Consider the following 14,458-nt stretch of genomic DNA (forward strand, 5'->3'; position numbering starts at 1 on the left):
CAAGAGATTGTAATTCTTCATCTTTACGGGCAATCCCTTTCACATACAATGTAGTTTAACTAACAGCAAGGTGCTGCAAAGTGCAGTTAAAATCCTAGTTTAAAAACATGTAGTTCACTTCTCTCCTTTAATAACACACTTTACATTGCCTTCTTCCTGTCCTTCTATAATTATGAACGCTGAAGGTGAATCTTAAGAACAACGTTGACATGCTTTGATGTCAGAGTGTGTGTGTGTGTTGCATAAGCAGGTATTCAACAGCGAGCACAGATGAACAATGGTAATGTTCTTCTTCTCTGGCAGCTGACAGGCATCCAGAGGTCATTGTCAAACAAATCATTTATTCGGTCTATATGTTATTGTCGTAATCTAGCAGAATCGGCGCTCGCTGTGTCTAGTGTGGGTGTGTTTGATGTCTCTAATGTATGATTTTACGCCCACCGTGAGGATTGCTCTGCCTTGCCGGTGCTGTATGAGTGGAGAGAAATGAATTGAATTATTGTGGCGGCAGTGTGGGAGAGTCCTGGGGGGGGGTGGTGGGGGAGCTAAGCAATCTCTCAGTGTGGCCTCTGCTGCTCTGACGGAGAGAGAAAAGGGGCGAGACAAAGACAGAGTTCACGGGAACAAAAAAAAAACAGAAGACATGAAAGATGTGAGGGAGTAGGGGAGAAGCTTAGAGTCGAGACCTCTGTCCCATCGGAGAGACACCGAATGAAAGGCTCCGTCACCCCCGCCGCCACCTCACTCACCTGTTCTCACTCCATTCTTTGGGTTTCATTTCCACGTAAAGAAAGCGTCCCTTTCTGCAGCGGCCATCCCCGAGTCACTGATTGATGACTGGCCAGTGGTAGAAACGAGATACAGCCGGTTTATTTCACCGAAGACTCCTTCCTCTACCTCCCTCTCACAAGAGAGGCAGCCTTGAGGTTAGATAAGCTGTTGGAATCCCTAAAGCAACTGGGCGGAGGGTGGGGGGGGGGAATAGTGAAAGACTAATATTCTCCAGCAAAGCCTCTTGACCCCTGATGTTGCGGTGAAGCTGCTCCTCGGTCAGTAGGCAGCTCCCAGGTTGAACTATGTGCAGATGTGTCTGGTTCGTTTCGTAATTCAATTCTGGACGGAACAAAATGGTGTTTCAGCGTCCGTCGGTTTGAGGGATGCGACCGCGCCGGGAGCAGAAATGTTTCCGTTCTCGTCGATGGTTTTTTGTTCCGCTTACAAGCTGTGCTCTTTCCTCTCGCACTAGACTAGAAGGGCACACGGAGCGTGTACCTCTGCCAATGCCAAAAGCCATCTCTCAATGATAACAAAAGTGAAAAATAATTTGTGAAGGTTTTACAGCTCAGCTCGCCAACGCAGACTTGTCACAGTTTGATGTCTTGCACTTCATGACTGTTCATTATAAGTCAACAGTTGCATTACATCACATGGGTAATTGTGAGGGTGACCGCCATAAATAAATGTGTTCATACTCCCTCCTAGCTCAGAGTGCAGATGTACTAAACTCAAACACCAATAAATAAAGCGACGCTTCTCATTTACAGCAGCTGTAATACGAGTTATGTAACCTTGTCTGTTGTCCCTGTCTGTCTGTAGAGTCCATGTGAGGAGGACGGATAAAGTGGGGACGGAGGCGGCTTTCCACCCCATAGAGGAGTACATGCTGCACGTGGAGGAGCAGTTCCAACATCTGGCCAGACGCGTCCACATCGACAAGAAACGAGTTTACCTGGCAACTGACGATCCCTCCCTGCTGCAGGAAGCCAAGACCAAGTCAGTGTCCAGGAGTGTGTGTGTGTGTGTGTGTGTGTGTGTGTGTGTGTTAATGTCCATTATGAGTCTGTCCGATGAGTATGCGAGAGTATGTTTTTCTGTGTCTAACCTTATTCATTTGACCTTCTCTCGTCATGTGACTGACCAGGTACCCAGACTATGAGTTCATCAGCGATAACTCCATCTCGTGGTCGGCGGGCCTTCACAACCGCTACACTGAGAACTCACTGAGAGGAGTCATCCTGGACATCTACTTCTTGTCTCAGACCGACTTCCTGGTCTGCACCTTCTCCTCACAGGTCAGCCCACTGTCCACGTTTAGAGACGGCATTATATCGGGAAAAACAAATGCATTTGTACGGCATAGTGTTGGTAACCCATTTATGCCCAAAGACTATATTTAGTATGATGAGGACAAAGGTCATAACCTTTGTTCTGATTGGTCTAAAATCTGGTGCGACATGTTTGGATCACACTTTCATCAGTAGGAAGTCAAAGTCAGGATAATAATGAAAAATAAAGGAAGAACTGCCATTGTGTTTATTAAATGTCTCCCATATGAAATCTGTTTTCACTGAATGTGTGTGCATGTCTTTGATATTCAGCTTGTTCTGAGTTCATAAATAAAAAATCCGTGATTGTGCTCCTTGTAGTTTCTGAGATGACAGCCTTTCTCTAATCATACAGTTGTTAGTCTTTGGGCTGTTTTTTCATAAAATATAATAATTATATAATATATAATATATATATATATATATATATATATATATATATACTTAATACAGTAGGATAAGAAAAACTTCAATTCTACTTTAAATTAATTTACAAAAAAAGACTTTTAACACAACGTCCACTTTCCGGACCTTTCGGGCACATCTCATGACCTTCATTCGGTTGTCATGGAGATGTTTCAGTTGTTATCACGTGACTCAAGCGCGACGACCTTTTCTCACATTACCAAACATCCCCGCTTACTGTCAGGTCATGAAAACGGAGCTGAAAATGCCTTGATTTAATGTTTTATTATTATTTTAATTATTATTATTATGAACAGACGTTTAGGAAACAAAACAAAATGTTTTGTGTTAAAATGTTGTGTTTCACACAAAGCAAAGCGAAACCTTTTTTGATGATCACATGTGATTGTCAGCAACCTCATTGTCCCATTTTCACTCGCATGATTCACTTATCACGGCCTCGACTTTACAATAGCATTTGTCATCCATTATTCTGATCATCTGGGCTCTTAAAGTGCTGTTTTATAGAGAGTGGACGGGCTTCCTGCCAAGCCTAAAAAAATTAAATGCGCGCTGCATATTTCCCATTCACACTCTGGGTTTGATAGTCCGCTTCAAGGATCTGGAAGGAGTTGCTTAGCACGTTTTATCCCCCCTTTTTACCAGAGCTGAAATGCAAAGTGAGGAATCCTTTTGTCCCTCTACCAGCGTGATCTCTTGCCTCCACAGCTTTGCTATCAAGACTACATGCATGTGCTGAGAAAATAATCCCCGTTTCCATTTTGTGTCTCAGGTCTGCCGCGTGGCCTATGAGATCATGCAGACGCTGCATCCAGACGCTTCCTCCTTCTTCTATTCCCTGGACGACATCTACTACTTTGGAGGTCAGAACGCCCACAACCAGATCGCCATCTACCCCCACCAGCCGCGCAACAACGAGGACATTCCCCTTGAGCCCGGAGACGTGATCGGCGTGGCCGGCAACCACTGGGACGGATACTCCAAAGGCATCAATCGCAAACTAGGCCGCACTGGCCTCTACCCTTCCTACAAGGTCAAAGAGAAAATCGAGACCGTGAAGTACCCGACGTACCCCGAGGCAGACAAACTGCTCAACTCTCAAAATAAGTAAAAGAAGAAATGAAAAAAAATAAAAGAAGAGAAGGCGTGAGGAGAAACACGCAGACTCCGATTCCAGGGAAGGAGGCTGCTTTTGTACAGAATAGAGAGGCGTACTTAGTGCGCTAAGCTGCGAAGAAAAGAAGAAGCCTGTACCCAGGGGTGATGGGAATGAGAATGCACTCTGTGTGTTTATGTGAGAGCGTGTGAGTGTGCGTGCGTGCGTGCGTGTGTGCGTGTGTGTGTGTGTGTGTGTGCGCGCGAACGTGTGTGCGTGCGCACTTGTGTAAATGCCTGTGCATATGTCAGGTTATGGAAGACTTGCACCCTACCACTACTCCCCCTGCCCGATGCTCTGGCGTCGGGTCTGTAGAGATGTAGACGTGAACATTGATTTTAAGTAAAGCAAGAAAACAATTAAAATCTTCACAACTGACCGAGCTCGCTCTCCCCAGACGAGACTGGGACTACTGTAAGACTCGCACCCCAGAGAGAGCTTTGAATAACTGACTGAAAAAAAAGATGACAAACTGGAAAAAAAAGTCTTTTTTGATTTTTATTTAATTCCTTTCAGTGGTTCTGATTCTAATCTTGCCTCTTTTTTCATTTTTTTCTCCTGTTTTTGTTTTTTTGTTTACTGAATGTACTGTATCCTCTTCTTGCCATGTTCACCGCTGCCCCCCCCATCGACCCCCTCCCCCTGCTCCCGTCACTGTGCTTTCGCCATTTTGTCTCTACATGTGCAATTAATTTTAAAATACCATATTGTGCTTTTATCGAGTGTTTTTAAACGGTCTTAATTTCGTGCGAATGGGGCTTGTGCATTGTATACTGTACAGTGTGTGTGTGTGTGTGTGTGTGTGTGTGTGTGTGTGTGTGGATGGGTGCGTGCGTGCGTGATCAAGTGTGCCTGTGTGTGCTGTTTAAGTCTAAGGGGCCATGTCACGACCTGGTGCCTGATTAATGGTGAGCAGTGTGTTTTTATTTCTGGCTTTCCTCCTGACTGAGTAGTGTTTGTGTGGCCAGCGAGGGACTGGCAGTGACAGTGGGGACTGTCCCCCCCCCCCCCCCCCATCTCCCCAAAGCACTTGGAACAATGGTGAACTCTAGTCACTCCGCTGGTGACCTCTAGTGAACAATGGTAAGATTATGTGGAGTGCGGGGGGAACTCATGGTGACACACACACACACACACACACACACACAGGAGCCGTCCCGAGGCTCACCAAAAGAAGCACTCCACTGAGATAATGTCCTTTTCGGCATCTCTGCTCTCTTCTGTCCATCTGTTTGTTTTTTGTTTTTTTTTTACTTTTAACATTGCTGTTTTAAAATAAATGAGGAAAAATATGCCTATGTTTAAAAATGATAATGCTACGTCATATCAAACTCAGTCCCCCCCTCCCTCATCATGAAGGCTTTTTTTTTTCATAACTTATGTTCTTGGGCATTGTCTTTGATAACCACAGATCGAATAAACTTGAGAAACCAACATGGCGGGGGTTTTTTTTCTTTTTCTTTCGGTCTGATTCTGTTCCTCATCTGCTCCTCCACGTCTGAACCGGCGACACCTGCTCGTTCAATCAGGCTGAACGCGCTTCTGCATTACACACGTTCCAAATCAAGGCTTTCTCTATATTTGACGTGGAGTTCATTTCCTGAAGGGTCCTCGTCTACGTTTGAAGAGTAAAAGTCATTACCTGAAGTTCATCTTTTGATATCTCCATTAAAACGAGGACCCTGCTTCTAAAAATTGATATCATTTTGGCATTTTGGGATTAGAGCTACAAACTCCTACCTTCAAAAGTACCAGCGGTTTGTTTTATCAATCATTCAGCAGGAGTGTGAATCATTACGGAGCTAAAAATATTAAATCTGTCTTTGATTTACGTTTCAAACCGAAGACGGAGATCAGTACCTTCAACGGGGAGACATCAGCGTCCTTCATTTAAATATTCCATGTGACGTTTCTCCCCCGTGGACCCAAAATGCACCCGTACACTTCCTGCTCCAGTCTGGTGTCCCGATCGTTTATGATCTCGTTCTCTGCGTCTTATTTACGGGCCTGTCTTGTTACTTTCTTACTGAGGGGGGCTCTGGGAGTTTCATTACAAATCCCTCCTTAATTTCAACGCTGAACTGCACGCTTCATTGGACACCCATAAGGAAAGCTGCAGCACTGGAAGCGGAGATGAGCTTGTGTGTCTGTGTGTGTGTGCGAGGGAGACACACAGTCATCGTCGTCGTCGTCGTCCCCCCCCCCCCCCCTCCCGTGCCTGACAATAATTCGCAACCAATTTAGCCCATGTTGACAAAGCGTTCACAATGCACACGCAGCGTACGGCAGTTCATTGAACATCTTTCTTCACTGGGAAAGAGTCCCTGGTGGGCTTTACAAACTCACACGCTTACTGGAGGGCACTTTAATTAAAATGCAATCTTTGCTGTCACAGTGGCCTGTAACAGTCGCTTAAGAGAGACGTTAGTTCAGTTAATTATTCTCTTAATTGGACTCCGCTTCTGATAGAGGGCATTTAAGTTTTTGAGCAGCCGGGTTTCCTTCTCTGTGTTTGTCGTCTAATTGTTTTTTGAGAGCAGAGTGAGGCCAGTCGCAGGTCTCCCACGTGACGTTGTGTGTGTGTGTGTGTTGGAAGGGAACCCGTCCCTTCGGAGCGCCTCATCCGTTTCCAAACTCATCGTGTGTCAACAGGTTACATTTTATTTATTTGTCTTAAAGCAACACTCTCATGCTTATTGGTACATAGACAGAGTGATTGCTTCCGTCATGAAGAGATCCCCTCTTAAGGTGAATCCAGTGTAAGAGATGTGGGGGGGGGGAACACCCACAGTCCTTTTTTTCTTTTGTTTCCCTCGACAGTGAGTCCTTGCTGAGCTGCAGTGGGAGGAATTCTGTACTAACAAGTACACAACTCCCACTAAACCCTCTCCCGACCCACTAACTCTCCGTTTGAGCTTTTTGTGTGGAGGGTCCACCTTTTTATCAGGTGCCATCCCAAACCAATGGGCAGGGTCTGTATCGATGCTCACTCAACCAGCTGCCCTTGTTGATCACGTGCGACGCCGTTTTGTGTCCGTCATGGAACACGCGCCGTACAAATGTAATATTGTCCTACAGGTGTTAACAACCTAAAGGTTGCATGTTTATGTGGGATCAAAGATGACCTTGTCTATTTACAGGGACTGTAAAATACCACCGAAGAAGAGTGGGAGTTTTATTTTTCTCCATTAGCCTTAGGTTGCAGCTCCCCAAAAAGAAACCACGGTTACTAAAAGTGACGACAGTTCCTGTTTCTGCCGGAGAGAGGGAAGGTCTTGCCGTTGTATTTATACTTTGCACAACGTAAAGACTACAAACGGTTCACTCGAAGAGTCTGCAGCTGCTAGCAAAGTAACATCCACACACAAGACACTTTGAACATGCCGGTGTTTAGCAGGCTGATGGGAATGTCATTCATTTGTTTTATTTCATTTAAATTAGTGAACGTTGAACATCTGTTGCAGATTTCATAGCAATCCATCCAACAGTTGAGATATTTCACTGAATCATCACAAATGTCGGCCTCGTCGTGGTGCTGCTGGAGGATCACCAAGCTCATTAGGTTTGGTCTTCTGGGGAACATGAATGTCTGTACAGATGTTTCATGACGTTACATAAAGCCACGACGCAGCTGGTGTAACTGCGAACACTAACTTTGAAAGATACACACTCTCATTTGAATAACTCAAACTGCTGACGCCTGATACTTAAAAAGGCATCGACTGCATTTGAACATTTTTCATAGATTGAAGACTTTCCATTTTGTCCCCCGTCTCTTCCACTGTAATCACCTTTCGAAGAGGAATCAGCGTGAACATTTAAAGTGACCAATCGCTTTTTTTTTTTTTTTTTTTGGGATGTACCATACATACTGTATGAGCCTGTGAATGTTGCTCAAAGCCAAATGAGAGAAATTGAGCAGCTGTCCTTTTTTAATGCTCCAAGAATACGGACGGAGATTTCAATGTGTCTGTGTAACTCTGATGGAATTCACATTATATAGAGATAAGTGGGTAGCCATCGCCTTGTGGAATTCTAATCTTGTAAAGGGCAGCTGAATTAATTCTGACTGACTCATGAAAAAGGGAGAGGAAATGGAAATGATTATTTTAGTCCTGGCCGGCTCCAATCAGTACTGTTGGCGCAGCAGTAACAAGTGAAGTCTGCCCTACGGTACCTGGCCCACATCAAAGCTGAGGGGAGAAAGTGGAACAAGAAACTGTCAGGCAAAGAGGATAGTAGGGTGTGAATCGCCGCCCCCCCCCCCTTCACCTTAAATCAACTCCGCAATTGGCTTTTATTAGCTCTGTATTTTTTAATCCCACCTGTTATCTCGACTCGCTATAAATCTGATTCTATAAACCTGATTCTTGGCACAGAGCAAGGCAAACTTAAGCCGCTGAGAAGTACATCATCACTCAGAGGAACAAAGGCATTTTGCTTGGCACACGTACTGTACTTAACTGTGATCCCTGCTGTGAATACAGTAAATCAGTTTTTATAATGGGGGGGGAGCTGACACACTTTATTGTTATTTGGAAAACAGATACCTCTTCACACTCTACAAAAAAACAATTTGACTCCACTTCACCTATGTTTATGAATGAAATAAGAAATGTGTTTTCTTTCTTATTTGCTTCTAACAGCGGGTTTAACACTTCAACTTTTACACCGGTGTCGGTCTGTCCGCGCTCAAAACAATCTGATTATTTGTGATTTGTTGGACCCTCGCGGTGCATTTGGACATAAAGTTTTCAAGGATTTATCACGTTGTCCGACTGCCAGACTTCTGCGATTGTATATTTTTAATCTTTCACTCGCCTTGCCACGCATTGTGCCTAGATTATATATTTTTTAAAGATTCTTTCTGCTTTATTTTGATAGTGAGAAGCGCTCACCCTACCTAGATTATTTGTATTAAAGGACACATGTTCATATTCATGTAATAAGATACCAGCAGTCATTAAAGGTTCTACTCATTGCTATAATCCTGCGAGTTTTGTATCGCTGTCGAGAGTCGTGTGCTGATTTTAGTCAGAACTATCAACAGAACGCACTCGACGGCAGTTTGGTGGAGTTGTTGACGGTTTCATGAAGAACACGCAGCCGGCCCGAGAGCTTCTGTGATGTCACACAGATAATGGAGCCGCAGTCACTCGACTCTCTGCAGACTCCTTTGTTGTAACACAGACAAAGCGCTTTGTGTTACCAGCCTGATGAAGACCAAGTGTGTTATTACCACAGTGACTATGATGTCATGATAGTGCATAGTAATGAATGCTAATGATGGCGCTGAATGTAATATTGTGAAAGCATATTAGGATGTGTTAAAGGATGATTGTGGTTTATTATAAAGTCTTATTTTCTTTTACAATTATGGCCGTCATTCCTATCAGTAATGAGATCTGAGAATGAGTCTTTGAGCCCTGAAGCCTTTTGCTTTAAAGTGTTTCATTGATGATATTTAATATTCATGACTAAGCAGAAATCAAAGGTAATGGCACAATGAGTACGGATTGTTCTGTTGCGGTTTGTAAAAACAATATTTGAAACTCATAAATAATCATTGGTTGGGCTGCAAAGTACAGGAGAAGGCCGTTAGTTCATGCAAGTGAAAATGCTATAGGCTTATGCTAATAATGTTAGCATGTTGTTCATGTGGTGAAAACTTGACTTTTGAGTTATGATGGAGTCTACTTTTGTTAAATGTTGTTGCTGCCATGTTTTGTGTGTGTTAGTCGAATCAGTTGATGTAAATTTAACTGCACTTAACGTAAAGTAAGTTTATTCATATAGCACATTTCATACACAGAGGTAATTCAAAGTGATTTACACAGCGCTTTGTGCTTCAAGCTAAAAGCTATTGTCTTGGTTTCCTCTTGGATACGTGCCGACGAGTGGCACATCTGGTCGTTCTTATAGAGGTTGATGCCCAGGAACAAACTCAGCAAAATAAGAAAATCTTCCATAGTTGTTGTTTTTATTTAAGTGTCAAACACTTAGATTATCTGCTTCATCAGGACTGTGCGCTGCGGTTTGATCAGATTTTGATTGACAGTAACCAAACAACCTACCAACTGATTCCCCGCCCTCTTCAAACCAGTGAGAAAAGCACATGAAAGAGAAGAGAAATCACAGTTCTAATGTTTTTGGCAGAAAAGAGTGTGTTCATGTTAGACCACACTGCTCAAAGTGAAAACGCTTATTTGGGAAAACACAGTAAATTTTCAGGGCCTAAGTTCAAACTTATTATGGAGAGAAAATGAAGGCAAACTATGAAATGATTCCCCAAAGCGTACATAGTAAACATCCATTACAGTTTACACACCATCTGTACTGCATTACTATTACGTGCACAAATGTTTTCTCCTGTGCCATGAGCAATAATGTCTGTTCACGTTTGGTTTTATCATTAAATAAAGTGGTTAGCTAAGAGGTTATCAATCCCCAGGACACTGACCAGTACATGACCGTGGATCACATGCTACTGGTCACTGGACTAAAACAAATGATTTCTGCTGAATTAACTTGGTGCAGTCTGTCTGTGCTGAACTGTTCCTCATCCCTCTGTTACACCTGCAACAACAATAAACAGATGTTTCTCTACAGGTCGTCGGCATTTAAGCAGATGGCATCTGTGTGAGGTCAACCTGTGTGCTCTCATCTGGTGATCAACCACAGTGAAACACACACCTAATAAGAGTTACACTTGTGTTGTGTTTCATGTTGATGCTCATCCTCTCTCTGTCTCTTTCTGTAAACTTGATATTAAGAACTGTGTGTTTTGGAGGGTAAACAAAAAGATGTCACACCTGAACTAAAACTTACATGTTTGGTGAAGGTGTTTTTCATCTCAAAAGCAAACTAATGAGACCCCCCCCGCCTGCTAACTTTATCTTCTTGTGTGAACAATGACTCACTGTAATTAGCCACCACCGCTGTTGAGCCTGGTTTAGATAATCAGGCTAAACTCTGGGCTTGTCAGAATGTCTCGTGTTTCTTGCCTCGTTGCACTTTGTACTCGCACTTCTGCTGTATCTGCATCTTCCTGTATCACAGCAATTAGTTAAGTGAGTAAAATGTCATCATAACCATAAAACCCAAGTTGTAAGAAACCTGAATATTCCTTTTTAAAGTGCAGTATTTGATACTACACGTCTGCCTGGATAGTGATGTCCCGCTTTACTGTAACGTAATGGGCTTTGTGTCGATGGGACGTCGGCTCTACTGTACAGCACAAAGAATAATGTTGCTGCTGAAACATCCACTATGCCTCTGTGTGACGCCTGCTGCAGCCGCTGTAGAGAGGCGAGTCCTCGGCTCCAGCCGCCGCCCCGCCTCCCCCCGCTGCTGCCTGCGGGGTTCAGCCCGCTGTGATGACCATTAGCGTCTGGCTGAGGCTGCAGGAGATAACAGGTGATTTAAGGCCCTGTACCCCAACACAGCCAGAGAGAAATGGCCGGCTGCTGCTTATCTCACCCTCCGCCATACTCCACACACTTTTACATTAGGCTCCCCTATTCAAAGCCATCTGTCTTCCCAGTCAGGATTTGAGAAAACCGCCTGCGTACATCACGAAGGGGCAGGAGCGGGAGACTGAGGAGACGCACACCGCCACTCCACCTGCATACTTATACAGCAATTCAGAGGATCACGGTGGAAGTCGACAACATCACACTTGCTTAATACTTTATCCACGCTGACTCAGAGCCCGGGGCTACACAGTGGGACTCGACAACAATAGCTGAGCGCAGCACACAAAAGATACTGTACCTGGTGGTAAAAGAGAGGCCCGAGTATGTAGCATCACCCCCGGACTAATTGCAAATCAATGGTTCTCTGTGAGATGAATGTGGTGGGGATAATAATCGCCCATGGCTGCCGAACATCAACCATTCATGCACAGTGCCAAACACTAATCACAGAAGGTGCACCATTAAAAGCTCTGGAGATGTTATCATTCCTCAACAGGAAGAAAAAAAAAAAAAAAAAAGCATTATATGTCGACGAGGGCTTTCTACCTCTGAGCAGGGCAACGACAATGACAGAAATTTCATTCCTACTGATTGCTCAGAAGTCTTTGGCATGTCTATAGACTGGTGATTAAATCTTAATGCTATAACATATTTGGCAGCCTCCAGCAGGAAAGGGGATTACTTCAGCCTTCTTGGATGTGCATATGTGAGGAAATATCCGCTATCTTTAGGGCATGAGAGAGAAAATGCCTCTTATCTTAAGGAAAACACACTGAGGATCCAGACGAGATCGCACAGGCACACCGTTAAATTCAGGAGTTGTATAATTGCCCGTGCTTGCTAATTTTCCCACTGTGGAGGCTAAGTAGTCAGTGGCTGTCTTCCTTTGGTCCGTGCACTGTAATTATGGTGTCATTGTGTGACAGCAGAATCGCCTGAGCAGCATCTAAAGGACAATAATTTATCTTGTGTCTGGACATACGCTGAGAGAAGAGTGTGTTCTCAGTCTTTCTGTTCATCTGGCTCTCTTCTCCACGTCTATATTTTTCCTGTCTTTTTACCTCGCAGTCCTCCATCTCCACTCACTCCCTTTACCCGTTGTCCCACAAAGCCTGATGACCAAGCACAAGTTAAAAGCTTGTATGCAATTAACTCCTACTGCACAGGTTAATACATTACTCCTGATGCCAAACTATGGCCAAAGTCTTGAGTGCATTTTGTCATTGACAGAGCTAGGGGGAGGAATAGTTGATCATCTGAGAGATACATCAGAAGAGTTGAAAAGCCTCGATCTTAAAAACCCAACAAGAGTCTACAGACTTGCTTACTTAGGCAGCTAAATGCTCAGCTAACAATGACAATGCTAACATGCTGATGTTAAGCAGATGCAGTGGTTAACATGTTTGCTATGCTAGTTCAGTACATTAGCATGCTAATGTTTGCTTATGTATGCTTTGCAGGTATTTGGTCATAAACTAAAGTATTAGACACATTTAAATGTTGACCTCATGAACAGGTACATATTACCATGAGTAGGTCTACAACATTAATGTTTGTACCAAATGTAATGCTGATCCATCTAATGTAAGACTTTTAAGCCACAAAAGTGTCATGGTAACACTAAGTCATTGTCTGGTAACTATGAATGTCTGCAAATGTTGTGCCAGTCCATCGTGTAGATTTCTAGATGATTCACTTGATAAGTGAACATTTTGACTAAAGATTCTCGTAGCCTACAGGTCATGATATATCTAGAAGTGCTAGCTAAAGGCTAGCTGGTGGCGCTAGCTAAAGGCTAGCCAGTGGCGCTAGCTAAAGGCTAGCCAGTGGCGCTAGCTAAAGGCTAGCTGGTGGCGCTAGATGAAAATTCAGCACCAAAGTCATTCCTCTTATGGAGACCATCGATATTTGCATGACATTTCCCAGCAATCTGTCCAATAGTTAAAACCTTACTAAAAACCATCAGGGGAGCAGGTGAGGGAGCTCAGTGGATCACCAAAGTCAGTGTCATCCTCTGAATTGCATTACTTCCAATAGTCTGCAGCAGCCAGACTATCTCATCAAACGCTGGTTGCACTTATTTTGGCTGCCTCTCTTCACATCTACTGTACATTTGTCTCTGTCTCAAACGAATAATGCATAAAAGCAAAATTCTAATTGTACAGCATGGAGTATGATAATTGAAGTGCTCGGGGGGAAAAGTCTTACATTAACTCTGGGGAAATGATGGACTGTGCTTGTGGCATTTCAATGTAAAGTAGGCACTTTTGCCAATAGGCAGCCAACCACCTGAAGACTTATTCATACATTTCTCCTGCTATGATAAATTCACTGCCAGGCTTTCTTTAATAGACCCCCAAAGAAAATCTGAACTGGCCTGTGACTTATAAAAAACGGTTTCAATGTCAGTTTGATTATGCATAGTTTAATCATATGTTAATTCAGGCACATGTATCTGTATCACCCTACAATTATCCAGTTAATGTTAGAGGAAGCAGGTGTTTAAAGGAGCCTTGGATGAAAGGTATTACCTATAAGCCTTATTATGAATAAGCCCTAATGTTCCCATCCATGTTAGTCATCAGAGTAATTCTACTGAGGATATTTTCTCCATCATTTAGTTTTGTTCCTCTTTTCTTGTGTGGATTAAAGGAGAGTGCTTTTAGCTATTCACAGTATTTAACTCTTTGATTTCAGCAGATAACAAAAAAAAAAAAAATACTGATATCTGAGTTTGCCTCAAGCCTCGCCATCGTTTGTGAGGAATGTTCTCTTCTGAGACTCGAGCATGTAGTTCTGGCTTTTTAAGCTTGGCCCGGTGAAGGTTTTATAATCCAACAGTCTCTTCCCTCCTTTGCAGACGAGTGAAGTCATGGAGTCTGAAGCTTCGATTAGACACGCTGTTAGATTACTGCCTGGAGCTCCAGTCGGCCTGTGATGAGGGGCTCGCCCTTGACCCCGACACTTACCTGCTTCCCTGCGATCCCAGCCACCAGTCATCATCGGGTACAGTGTGGCAGCTGTCAGTGCGTTTATTCATATATGTGTTAAGGATGGACACGTCCGCTGGGCAGAATGTATCTGCGCATGCTAACTCATGAATGAGCTCTCAAACTATTTTGTTGGGTTTTTTCTTTTTTTTCATGACCTGGAAAAATGTCATATTATCGCTGTCTTTCATCCCACCCGCCTGATCCCTCCAAGTTGTTTATTGTTTGCCCTGCGGATAGTGCACTAGCTCGTATTTCACTGTGGCCTTGGTGACAGTATTTTCAAGATCGATGTGCACTTTCGCA

The 14,458-nt window shown here is 43.6% G+C and overlaps 1 protein-coding gene across 1 annotated transcript in view; it reads left to right on the plus strand.

Moving 5' to 3' along the window:
- Positions 1–5,123, plus strand: part of fut8b (fucosyltransferase 8b (alpha (1,6) fucosyltransferase)) — a 70,768-nt gene extending 65,645 nt beyond the window's left edge. The window contains exons 10-12 of the mRNA XM_029425836.1: positions 1,597–1,773; positions 1,922–2,072; positions 3,304–5,123. Of these exons, the coding sequence (XP_029281696.1) occupies positions 1,597–1,773; positions 1,922–2,072; positions 3,304–3,642 (667 nt within the window). The 3' untranslated portion in view covers positions 3,643–5,123. The remainder of the gene's footprint in view (positions 1–1,596; positions 1,774–1,921; positions 2,073–3,303) is intronic.
- The last annotated feature ends 9,335 nt before the right edge of the window (positions 5,124–14,458 follow it).

The sequence above is a fragment of the Cottoperca gobio genome, chromosome 24 (assembly GCF_900634415.1).
Source record: "Cottoperca gobio chromosome 24, fCotGob3.1, whole genome shotgun sequence".
In the NCBI taxonomy this organism is placed as follows: Eukaryota; Metazoa; Chordata; class Actinopteri; order Perciformes; family Bovichtidae; genus Cottoperca; species Cottoperca gobio.